The following is a 13,374-nucleotide window of genomic DNA, read 5'->3' as shown; positions in this document are numbered from 1 at the left end:
GGAAGCTAGGGATGGGCAACAAATGGGGCTTTGCCAACGTCAACCCCATCCTGACAATATTTTTTAAAAAGACACGTTTATAATCTGAGAACCCTCTCCTGGTGTCCTGTTTGCATTTCACCTTGGCAATAATACTTCTAAGATGAATAATCTCCATGAGGAATTAACTCCTATCATTTACAATTTTATAATTTCAGACTTCCAATATTGAGTATTTTGTTCTCATCCTATAATTTACTGTCAGGATCTATCTCCCCAAAAACCTGCTGTGAACAAACAATAAGACCTGGCTTCTTGCAAAGTGTATATTACTCCCTTGTGGCCTGATTCTACTTATAGTAACACTCCTATGTAGTATCCTATTATGTTTTTTGCTGTAATGTCTTATCTGTTTAATAAATTGACCTGTTTAGCCTATATGCAAGAGTTTAATGGAAATTGAACAGGGAATTCCACCCACACATTCTCCAAGAAGTGACTTAAAGCAATTCAGGCTTATATATTAAACCTGGGCTGCGTCTGTCTATCCCTGGTAGAGAATAAAAACACAGGTATTTTAAGTGCATAAGGGATTGTTGGCTTGGAGAAACTGATCAAGAGAAAAATTATTTGAAAAAAAGCCCAGGCAAAATTATCAACTCAAATGACAGGCTTTCTGAAGTACAGAGCAGGCCTACTATATAGGGGAAACTACTTGTCCGTGTTTTCAATATTAAGTAATCAATCTTCTGGATATGGTGATTTTTCTCCCCCTTCAATTATTATACAGTTTTGTGTGTTATTTCTAGCTGTGTGACTCACCTAAGGGAAGGAAATGGCAAATGAACATGCGTGGGTATTATTTGATCAGTTTCATGATACTTTCTGGTTTGTGAAGGGCTCTGGGAATAAAACTACACTATGTGATTAGTTTTGCGCTGGGCACTCATTCCTCATGGTAACTTTATAATTTACTCGCCATAGGCAATTGGGCATACGTGCTCATTTGGACCGACTAAACTGCTTTTGCCATGTGGATGTTTGAAGTTTTAAAAGTATGATACCTTTTGAGGTCACATTTTCAGGTATGGCCTGACAATGCTGCTGCAGCAGGTTTTAATCACAAAGATATCTAATGTTACATATGTTAGGATGCATACATGTGAGGGAATAAAGAAAGTTCTCTATTCATCTGTATTTTTCATAGATGATCTTGCATCAAAAGCCAACATCATCATTGACCCCGCAGAGATCTCTGCCATTTCAATGGATGACTTGGATGAGGATGATGAAAATGTAACTCAACAGGTATAAAACCACAGCATGGCTTTTTCTGACTTTACATAGCTTGTTTTATTTGTTAGATCCCATAGAGGTGCTGAAACTATAGCTGGCTTAGAGTACCATAAGGATTGTGGAGGGAGTTTGTGTTTGAGATTCTAACTTCAGATCCTTGGATCAACAGGGCAACTATTTGTCAAAAGTTTATACATTGTCCTCTTAGTACCACTAGATATTGCAAGCACTCTTTAATTTATATTCAGATGCATAGCATCTGAAGCTACATATTGTGCAAATAGCTTCCCATTATTCTTTACTTGTAGAATCTACACTGCCTTTGTATTGGGGTATTTAATCGTGTCTGCAGTACAAAAACAGGCCAGTCAGCCCAAGAAGCCCATACTGGTGTTGATGCTTTATGAGCCTAATGTTGTTTGACTTAGTGAGAACCTCAAAAACACTGTTCCAAAAGGAAAACCTGAATATTGCACTATGCTTACTTACTAGTCCAGTAGCGCTCTCTGACCCTAGTATTGTGTTAAGTCACTGTTCAAACAGCAGTCTGCAAATACTGTGTTCATGATCCCGCATACCAAGAAAGCCACAAGAGATGGTGCTAAACTTTAGCTGCTAATTATTGCTGGGCCCTAAAACATATAGAAAGTGGAAGTTGTAGCACCCTTGATGGATGCAATCTCAGAATTATCAAATTAACCAGATCAGATATACCAAGGGAGCCAAGAGGCAGAACTAAATTCAAAGAAATGCGAAGGCACCTAAAGCATTGGATATTCAACAGCACATCAATAGAGGACAAGTGGAACACCTTCAAATGAAGAGTGCTAAGCTTGTAGGACAAATACATAGCAGAAATGAACAAACTCAGACGAAATGAATGTGAACCTAAATGGATTAACAAATTAATAGCAATATACACCACTTAAGCCCTGCAGGGAGAAAGTGAAAGGGGTTCACTGGGATGCACACAGCTACATGCATGTTTAAAGGGTGATCAGGGGGACCAAGGAATACCTAGAAAAGTACATGGCTGCTGAGGCAAAATATAATCATTCTGCAATAGTAACGAGCAGTCAAAGAAGTGAAACTATAAAAGCTGCTTAAAGCTGAAGTTGAGTGCACAGTAGTAAATATTCTGAGTGACTGATTTATTCAAGTACTTACTATGGAAGGCAATGAACAACATGCTGCCCCTAAACAGAGTTAACCATGGCAGAAGGGCTCAAAGCAAGTAAATCTTTAAATATAATCAGTATTCATCTTAGTGTTGAGGGAGAAGCTTTGTGAGGCACGGATGATCATATTGAGGGAGTCACTGGACACGGGAAGTACTAGCTGATTGGAAACAGGCAAACATGGTGCAGCTACTCTCAAAAGTTGATTAAACAGAGGCAACTAATAACCTGGGTCTTGTTCCAATTCATTTAAGTAATGACATTTACCATCAAGAGTAAACTTGCAGGTTATCTATGGTGCAATAGCTCTGTGGGGATACAGGGAATAAATAACCCGCTGAAGGTCTCAAACAAAATGGATTGGAGTGACTGGGTTCAGTTGTGACATCACAACTGTTTCTCATTTCCATCAGTGACTTGGATTCTAAAACAATGCATATTTCTCAAATTTGTAGATGTTACAAACTAACAGGGGCAGTGAAATTGAAGAAAGCAGCTCAAAAATTGCAGGATGAATTAGCAAAATGTGTCAGTGGGCTGCAGAGATCCACGCATGTCAGTAACTCTGATCACTTGTGTGACACAACCTTACCAGTTGGTTTCTGCTTTCTTCTCTGCATGTGTCCTAAATCCAGCAGAGGCCAAGTGGTGCTGCTGCAGGTGGGGGAGCTCTTGCCAGGCCAAGCTGGTTAAGTTCACCAACACTGGGACGAGCTAATAGATTCCTAAGCACGGCAGCTGTGAGTTTGATGAATCCCCGTCGATCCCTGGCCACAGTGGAAAAGGTGAAGGTTCGTACTCTGACTGTGGAGCAGAGGACAGAGGAGGACAGTAAGTACCCACTCAGATGCTCAGTTTGATATATGTTTACAATAAAAATAGTAAGTCACAGAACATGATCTGGAACAATTGCAGCAAATCTGACATCAGACATAGTGTTCTGATATCAGCTTAGCAACAAGCAATAATTTCATAACTAGATTGATTTGTAAATTTGGGAAGTAAGTGTTATGTGCGAGGAAGCAAAACCTTCTGTCATGAAAACAGAAAATGCTGGAAACACTTAGGTCAGGCAGCATCTGTGGAGACAGAATAAAATTTAACATTTCATGTCGATGACTTTTCATTAGAACTGGAAGATGTTAGAGATTTAACAGTTTTAAGCAATTACAGAGCCAGGTAAAAGGGTTGTTTGTTGGGGGGAGGTGGTGGAATACAAGAATAATGCAGGAGGAAAGAACAAAAAGGGGAGATTCTATGATAGTATGGAGGACAGGAGCGATTAACTGAAGAGGGATAATGGTACAAGGTAAGTGGTGATGGTATTATGGCAAGTAAAGAAACAAAAGATGGGTCCAGCGGAGGTGTAAATAGTTTCAGCAGATATTTTGGATAACTTGGTACAGAGCAGGAAGCTGCAGCAACAGTGTGCAGAAGTAGTCCCTGTTCTGCAGGCACGCCCCACTCTCAAGTTCTAATCTGGGAGAGCCACTTGACCCTTCCAGTAGTTCAAGCGTACAGCTCCATCTTGGCTGCTGTTGAAGGTTTTTTAATTATTTCATGGGATGTGAGCATCGCTGGCTAGGCCAGAATTTGTTGCCCATCCCTAATTGCCCTTGAGATGGTGAGCTGCCTTCTTGAACCACTGCAGTCCATGTGGTGCAAGTACACCCAGAGTGCTGTTAGGGAGGAAGTTTCAGGATTTTGACCCAGCTTCAGTGAAAGAACGGTGATATAGTTCCAAGTCAGGATGGTTTGTGGCTTGGAGGCGAACTTGCAAGTGGTGGTGTTTCAATGCACCTGTTGCTCTTGTCCTTCTAGGTGGTAGAGATTGCGGGTTTGGAAGGTGCTGTCGAAGGTGCCTTGGTGAGTTGCTGCAGTGCACCCTGTAGATGGTACACACTGCTGCCATTATGCGTCGGTGGTGGAGGAGGGAATGAATGTTGAAGATGGTGGGTGAGGCACCGATCAAGCAGGCTACTTTGTCCTAGACAGTGTTGAGCTTTGAGTATTGTTGGAACTGCATTCATCCAGGCAAGTGGAGTATCCCTTCACACTCCTGACTCATGCCTTGTAGATAGTGGACAGCTTTTGAGGAGTCAGGAGATGAATTACTTGCTGCAGAATCCACAGCTTTTGTCCTGCTCTTGTAGCGACAATATTTATATGGCTGGTCCAGTTCAGTTTTTGGTCAGTGATAACCCCCAGGTTGATGGTGGGGAACTCTGCTATGATAATGCCTTTCAGTATCATGGGAAGATGGTTAGATTCTCTCTTGTTGGAAATGATCATTGTCTGGCATTTGTATGGTGCGAGTATTACTTGCCACCTTTCAGTCCTAGCCTGATTGTTGTCCAGTTCTGGCTGAATGCGGGCACAGACTGCTTCAGCATCTGAGGATGTTACTTTGCACTTGCCTGACTAGTGCTTCAGGGAGTGAGTACAGGACCTGCTTCATAAATCAGAGACTCAAACGATGCACAAACACAGGCAGAACAATGAAAGGTGTTATTTCCTGCAACAGGAGTTGCCAACTGTGATTAATGACCAGTCTGTTGGGAGTTTGGATATAGTGTGGATACGGTCAGCTGGCAAAAGTCTAGCAAAGAAAGCAACATAGTAAAGTCTCCAGTATTAAACTGTCCACAAATGCTGTGTGACTGACACTCCTGCACAATCAAAAAAAGAAGTGTGCAACTAAAAATTGTTTATGACTCACCTAGTGCACTGTCGGCAGAAGTGCACTTAATGTAAATTAATGTGGTAGCTAAAATAGTTTAACGCACAGAGGATACTCTGAATGCAACTGAAAGATGTAATTGAATGTTAGCCCCATATTGTTGTGCCACTCAACCCTAATACTTTGGGTGAAGTGATGCACCATTACTGGGCTAATGTGGTTCAATTCATGTTTAGTATTGGTTTTTTCTTTTGCCTTGACAATGATCTGATGCTCTAAATCCACTCAAGTATGCTTTTTTTCTGAGACAGTATAGTTTAATTGCTATTAGGAAGTCTCATTAAGATTTTGAGCTTATAAGGGTATAAGGACAGTTGATCCAGTGAAGTTGTTTACTGTCACTGGATTTCAGGGTATGAGAGTGGAATTTTTCAGCATCTACAATGCAAACAGTTTGTTCATGAGCATAATTGTGGTTCTGTGAAACTTTGTACAATATACACAATCTAACTATGGAGTGACACACCTTACACATAGACCCGTGCTGTTTCTGCTCTGACATTTTGTGGTGAAGCACTGTGGTGAAATACTTGGGTGTTCGAACTGGCCTCGGGAGCGAAGGTAAATCGTGGGAAGAGCGAGGCCGTGTTCTTTGGGAACTAGGCTGACCGATCCTTCGTCCCCTTCACCGTAAGGGCTGACGGCCTGAAGGTGCTGGGGATATGGTTCGGAGGGACCGGGGCATGTGTTAGAAACTGGAAGGAGCGAGTATCTATGGTGAAAAGAAAACTGGACATGTGGGAGCGATGCTCCCTCTCCATTGCGGGTAAGAACCTGGTCATCAGGTGTGAGGCACTCTCGCTGTTGCTATATGTGGCGCAGGTCTGGCCCATTCCAGACTCCTGCACGATGGCGATCACCCGAGCCATCTTTCGCTTTATCTGGAGGTCAAAAATGGATCGTGTCTGCAGGGACGCGATGTACAAGCCTCTAGAAAAAGGGAGAAAAAACGTGCCCAACATCGCCCTCATACTGATGGCCACCTTTGTGTGTGGCTGCATCAAGCTGTGCGTAGACCCTCGGTACGCAAACACCAAGTGTCACTACGTGCTGAGGTTCTACCTGTCCCCGGTGTTGCGAAGGATAGGTGTGGCCACGCTGCCACGGAACGCTCCAAGTAGTTGGACCGTGCGGTACCACCTGTCCCTCGTGAAAAAATTTATGACCACAAGTCCATCAGGCAGTGGTCGGCATGTAACGTCTTAGAGGCCCTGCGGGAAAAGGAGAGGGTGGATCCTGTGGGATGGTTCCCCGAGCAGACTGTCAAAGTCATTTGGCAGAATCCCTCATTGCTAGAACTTTCCAGCAAGCACCAAGATGTAGCTTGGCTGGTGGTGAGAAAGACCCCCCCGTCAGACCCTTCCAACACGCCAGGTGTCTCACCCCCTCTGCACGTTGCCCTCGAGATGGCAGTGGTGGGGACGAGTCCATTGTTCACCTCCTTGTGGATTGTGCCTTTGCAAAGAAGGTCTGGAGAGATGCAGTGGTTTCTGTTGAGGTTCATCCCGAGCAGTTCTGTGACACAGGACTCTGTGCTCTACGGGCTGTTCCCAGGGACACACACCGAGACAAACATCAACTGCAGCTGGAGGATCATCAACTCGGTGAAAGACGCTCTTTGGTCTGCCCGAAACTTGTTGGTCTTCCAGTGGGAAGAGTTGTCCCCGACCGAGTGTTGTAGACTGGCACATTTCAAGGTCCAGGAATAAGTGCTGAGGGATGCACCAAAGCTTGGGGCAGCCGCCGCAAAGGCGCAGTGGGGAAAGGTCGCTGTCTAAGATATTTCTGCCACAGTGAACCGAGGGGCTGGGAACTGTTGAGAGCCCCTCTGGCTGCACAGCTCAAAATGAATGTATGCATTGAATACGAGTTGTATTATAATTATATTGAAGCACCTCAGAGTGCAACATGATGTATGTTGATAACTCCAATACCTTGTCTGATTGTCTGCATTGACCATGTTGAAATGATTGTAATATTCATTGATTGTATTGATGCACCTTGTGATACATGTGTAAAAGTTGAATCTGATTGTACTTATGTGATGGTGATTTTGAAGTGGTTTGGAATGTTCCTCCAGATATTTTATGAATAAAGTATATTTTTCAAAAAAAAAGATTACTGGTGGATCACAGTAGTGAAAAGGATGACCTGTTTTAGAGCTGAGCCACTGCCTCTGCTCCAGTACCTGTACCCCAGTACCTGGTCCCAATGATAATTTGGTCTGGTCAGTATTAAGCTTGAGGCAGAATCGCAAAGAGAGTGACTATGTAAAGCTGTCAGACTTCTGTAATTCTTTGCAGACCGATGCGGTGCTGATGTATAATGATACTTTGCTTCTCCTCACAGTTGAAGGAAGCCACGGAAATGATGGCCTGTTGTTAGGGCGCCCCCCTGATGAACCGGATCACCCGATCACAGAGAAATCTTTACTGGAAATTCTAGATGGAGCTATTATGATGTACAACCTCAGTGTGCACCAGCAACTTGGCAAGGTAATGTGCTATTTTTGCTTGAGGGACTGGTGTGATTGCCCAGAACCCTGTGGAGAATTCCCCTGCTCCTTCAAAATAGTGCCATGAGATCTTTTACATCAACCTGAGAGAGCAGATAGGGCCTTGCATCAACATCTCATCAGAAAGACCTTCAACAGTGTATCTCTTCCTTAGTACTGCACTGAAATGTCAGCCTGAATTCGCAAGTCTCTGAAGTGGGACTCAAACCCACACCCTTCTGATTCAGAGGTGAGTGTGCTACCAATTGAGCATTATTGCAACAGTGACTGCACCAAAAAAAAGTATTTATGGTCTGTAAAAGCAAAGACTTTGAATTTATATAGTGTCACTCACCATCCTGACTTGGAAATATATCAGCGTTCCTTCACTGTCGCTGGGTCAAAATCCTGGAACTTCCTAACAGCACTCTGGGTGTACCTAAACCACATGGACTGCAGCGGTTCACAAAGGCAGCTCGCCACCACCTTCTCAAGGGCATTTAGGAATGGGCAATAAATGCTGGCCTAGCCAGCGATGCCCACATCCCGTGAATGAATTTTTAAAAGTATTTTTGAATTCCCCTCTCTTTCACTCTCCGCAAGAGTGCAGAAATTACCATGGAAGAGGGCTATCCCAGTATTCATAGTGTTAGCAAAAGCTGTCTATTAAAGTTAAAAATGAATCTCTATAGTTGTTTCTTCCAACAAGAGAGCACCCTAACATATCCCACAGCCCAGGCAGAAATTGTCTTGGTATGAATTATATGGTTTGTATTTGGAGGTCTCGCATCCTGAACCATTTTGGCGATGGCTATGTGCCTGTCAACGGTACAAAGTGGAGAAAATTTGGAATTTGTGCCTGGTTATAAAACTGGCATTGTGGACCAACCATCAGTTTGACAGACTGTCTATCTGATATTCATTTCCACTGACATCAGTATGCCTCCATCTACCCCATTGTCTGAGTCTGTGAGCTGCAGTGGTTTGGTATCATTTTTTTTAAAAAGGGGTATTACGGCTCCTTGTGCTTATTGTGTTTTGTGGGCATTAAATTGACATCGCCTTCCTGCATGGTGCCCAGTGAGCTACAGCAGATAGTGATGTTGAGAAAGAATTAGCTGCAGACTGGAAAACATGAGTTGATTGACTGGAAAAGTCAGCCCACATGTTGTAATAGATTCCATTAGTCATCACTTTAGCTTACTCATTGACAGGCAAAGTGAACCTGGTTAGTGTGGAATCCCAAACAAAATGGCATTGTGTGATTTTGCAGCTTCACTGAAAGCAGTTGAATTTTAATTTATTTGTCAGTTGATCACCCATGGGATGAAGACTAAGTGTAGTCTTGAAGTGAACTGGGCTTAAAGGGCGAGAGATAATTAGACCAAAACATGGAGACTTAATTAAATCTCTATTTAAATACTTTACTTTCTATCATTATAAATATTACTGTTATAAATTCCTGTATCCAAATTTATACTGCGAAATATTCATGTGAACTCATCACACTGTAATGATGCTCACCATAAGTGTAATGGAAGTCAAGTTGCCCCACTTCTGAGTCAGGTTAACTCAGTGTGACAAGTGCATAATTAAGAAGGCTAATGGAAATCTATCCTTTATTACGAGAGGAATTGAATATGAAAGTAAGGATGCTGTAATGCTTCAGTTATACAGGGCATTGGTGAGATCACATCTCGAAATATTGTGCAAAGTTTTGGTCTCCTTATTTAAGGAAGGATGTAAATGCATTGGAGGCGGTTCAGAGGAGGTTTACTAGATTGATATCTGGAACAAGCGAGTTGTTCTTATAAGCTCTTATGAGGAAAGGTTAGACAGATTGAGCTTGCTTCCACTGGAGTTTAGAAGGGTGAGGGGTAACTTGGTTGAAGTACATAAGATCCTGAACGGTATTCATAAGGTGGATGTGAAAAGGATGTTTCCTCTTGTGGGTGAGCCCAGAACTAGGGGGCACTGTTTTAAAATTAGGGGTTGCCCTTTTAGGACAGAGAAGAGAATATTTTTCTCTTGGGGATTGTGTGACTTTGGAACGCACTGCCTCCAAAGGCAGTGGAGGCGGGGTCATTGAATATTTTTAAGGCAGAGGTAGACAGATTCTTGTTAGGCAAGGGAATCAAAGGTTATTGGAGGTAGATGGGAATGTGGAATTCAAACACAACAGATCAGCCATGATCTTATTGAATGGCGGAGCACGCTCGAGGGACCGAATGGTCTACTTCTGCCCCTATTTCATATGTAGGTAACTCTCAGCAAAATGTGTCATTAAAATAGCCTTTCAGCAACATCAGTGTGTAAGGAGATCAGTTTGAAATGGTGAGTGCTTGGGAAGCCATGTTTCTGTATGCCCCCTTCCCCATCCCACTTCATTTTCTCCCCTCTTCTGAAGATGTCAAACCTTTGCTGGGTTGTGGTTCCACTCTCTCTCCAATTCCCCACCAAACACATCTATGAGACCAGACAGGGATAGTAGACAATATTACTTGCTGTTGATTACCCCAGTGTTGTACTTAGCATGTAGCCATGGGTTAATTATCCACAGAGAGAGGAGGAGGATGAGAAAGTGTGCAGAAAATAATTGGGCAAGTTGAAAGACCAGTAGTAGAGTGACTTCAGGGTAGGGGTGCTGAGATGGGAATTCAGTTTTTTAATTCATTCAAGGGATGTGGGCTTCGCTGGCTAAGCCAGCATTTCTTGCCCATCCCTAATTGCCCTTGAGAAGGTGGTGTTAAGCTGCCTTCTTGAACTGCTGCAGTCCATGTGGTGTAGGTACACCCACAGTGCTGTTAGGGAGGAGTTCCAGGATTTTGACCCAGCGACAGTGATGGAATGGCAAAGCATTTCGAAGTCAGGATGGTGTGTGGCTTGGAGGGGAACTTCTAGGTGGTGTTCCCATGTATCTGCTGCCCTTGTCCTTCTAGATGATAGTGGTTCTGGGTTTGGAAGGTGCTGCCTAAGGAGACTTGGTGAGTTTCTGCAGTGCATCTTGTAGATGGTACACACTGCTGCTACTGTGCATTGGTGGTGGAGGGAGTGAATGTTTGTGGATGTGGTCCCAATCAAGTGGGCTGCTTTGTCCTGGATGGTGTCAAGCTTCTTGAGTGTTGTTGGAGCTGCACTCATCCAGGCAAGTGGAGAGTATTCCATCACACTCCTGACTTGTGCCTTGTAGATTGTGGACAGGCTTTGAGGAGTCAGGAGCTGAGTTACTTGCTGCAGGATTCCTAGCCTCTGACCTGTTCTTGTAGCCACAGTATTTATTTGGCCAGTCCAGTTCAGTTTCTGGTCAATGGGAACCCCCAGGATGTTGTTAGTGGCAGATGCAGCGATGTTAATGCCATTGAATGTCAAGGAGCGATGGCTAGATTTTCTCTTGTTGGAGATGGTAATTGCCTGACACTTGTGTGGCTGGTTCCTTCAGGGAGTGCAGACAGAGCTGGCACCATAAGCAGCCTCTCTGTACAGGAGGAGAGGAATAGCAATAGTAATAGGGGATTCTATAGTCAGGGGAACAGATAGGCACTACTGTGGCTGTCACCGTGACTCCAGGATGATGTGTTGCCTCCCTGGTGCCAGGGTCCAGGATGTCACTGGCTGCAGAGCATCCTGAAGGGGGAGGGTGATAAGGCAGAGGTCATGGTACATGTTGGTACCAATGACATAGGTAGAAAGAGGGGTGAGGTCTTGCATCAAGAATTCAGGGAGTTAGGCAGTAGACTAAAAAGCAAGACATCTCGGGTTGTAATCTCTGGATTACTCCCAGTGCCACATGCTAGCGAGCTCAGAAATAGGAGAATAGCACAGATCAATATGTGGCTTAAGAGTTGGTGCAGGAGGGAGGGTTTTAGATTCCTGGATCACCGGGACAGTTTCTGGGGAAGGTGGGACCTGTACAAGCGGGACAGTCTACATCTGAACCAGAGCGGGACTAACACCCTTGTGGGCGGGTTTGCTAGTGCTGTTGGGAGGAGTTTAAACTAATTCGGCGGGGGAGGGGACACAATGTTAGCAGAATAGGGACACATCATAATACAGTAAAACAATCAAGTCAGAGGGAGTACAGCTGCATTAAGTTTCAAGGGACTAAGGCTGGATGGCCTCTACTTTAATGCCAGGAGTATTACGGGTAAAACGGCTGAGTTAAGGGTGAGGATTGACACGTGGAATTGTGATATAGTAGCCATCACAGAGATGTGGTTGAGGGAGGGGCAGGATTGGCAGCTCAACATTCCGGGATATAGAATCTTCAGGTGAGACAGGGGAAGGGGTAAAAGAGGAGGAGGCATTGCATTATTAGTTAAGGAGTCAGTTACTACAATAAGGAGAGATGATATCTTGGAGGGGGCATCAAATGAAGCTTTGTGGGTAGAGCTTAGGAATAAAAAAGGGGCCGCCACATTGTTAGGTGTTTATTATAGACCCCCAGGTAGTCAGCGGGAAATTGAGGAGCAAATATGTGCACAATTTGCGGAGGTGTGTAAAAACAATAACAATAGGGTAATTATATTAGGTTATTTCAACTTTCCCAACATTAATTGGGATAGACATAGTGTTAAGGGCTTGGATGGAGTGGATTTCTTGAAATGTGTACAGGAGAACTGTTTGGTCAATATGTAGAGGGTCCAACAAGGGACGGTGCAGTGCTGGACCTAATTCTGGGGAATGAAGCCAGACAGGTGGCTGAGGTGGTGGTGGGGGAGCATTTTAGTGATAGCGATGGTACAATTTAAGCTTGTTATGGACAAAGAAATAGACAAGTTGCATAAAAATGTTTTTGATTGAGGGAGAGTGGATTTTAGTAAAGTAAGGCAGAATCTGGCCAAGGTAGACTGGGAACAGCTACTTGTGGGGAAATCTACAGAGGAACAAGTGGGGGGTGTTCAAAAAGGAAATGGGGAGGGTACAGGCTCAACACGTTCCCTCTACGGTGATAGGAAGGAGTAACAAGCCCAGAGAACCATGGATGACCAGGGATATTCAGGATAAGATGAGAAAGAAAAGAGAGGCTTTTAGCAGGTACAAGGGGAGCAAATCAGTGGAGGCATTAGTGGAGTACAGAAAGTGCAGGGTGGAGCTTAAGAAAGCAATTTGGAGAGCAAAGAGGGGATATGAGAAAGCTCTGGCTGGTAAAAGTAGGGAAAATCCCAAGATATTCTATAAGTATATCAATGGGAAGAAGATAACCAGGGAAAGAGTAGGGCCCATTAGGGACCAAGGGGGCAATCTATGGGTGGAGCCAGAGGACATCGGTAGAGTGTTGAACGAATACTTCTCATCTGTCTTCATCCAAGAGAATGAGGATGAAGGTATTGAACTCTGGGAGAGAGATTGCGAGGTTCTTGAGCAAATTGATAAAGGGAGTGACAAGGTATTGGAGGTGTAGGCAGGTTTAAAAGTAGACAAATCTCCAGGTCCGCATGATTTGTGTCCCAGGCTGCTGAGGGAGGCAAGGGAGGAGATCGCAGGGGCTCTGACCCAAATTTTTAATTCCTCTCTTGGCCACGGGGGAGGTGCCAGAGGACTGGAGAACAGCTAATGTGGTTCCGCTATTTAAGAAGATTTGGAGAGATAACCCAGGGAACTATAGACCAGTGAGTCTCACGTCAGTGGTAGGGAAATTATTGGAGAAAATTCTGAAGGAGAGAATCTATTTCCACTTGGAGAGGCAA

The 13,374-nt window shown here is 44.0% G+C and overlaps 1 protein-coding gene across 1 annotated transcript in view; it reads left to right on the top strand.

Annotated features, from left to right (window-relative positions):
• Positions 1-13,374, top strand: part of rnf123 (ring finger protein 123) — a 440,342-nt gene that overhangs the window by 166,492 nt on the left and 260,476 nt on the right. The window contains exons 22-24 of the mRNA XM_078543856.1: positions 1,187-1,287; positions 3,089-3,284; positions 7,543-7,688. Of these exons, the coding sequence (XP_078399982.1) occupies positions 1,187-1,287; positions 3,089-3,284; positions 7,543-7,688 (443 nt within the window). The remainder of the gene's footprint in view (positions 1-1,186; positions 1,288-3,088; positions 3,285-7,542; positions 7,689-13,374) is intronic.

The sequence above is a fragment of the Cetorhinus maximus genome, chromosome 6, assembly GCF_964194155.1.
Source record: "Cetorhinus maximus chromosome 6, sCetMax3.hap1.1, whole genome shotgun sequence".
Lineage (NCBI taxonomy): Eukaryota > Metazoa > Chordata > Chondrichthyes > Lamniformes > Cetorhinidae > Cetorhinus > Cetorhinus maximus.
Note: the sequence above shows the minus strand (reverse complement) of the source record. Positions and strands in the feature narration are given on the sequence as shown.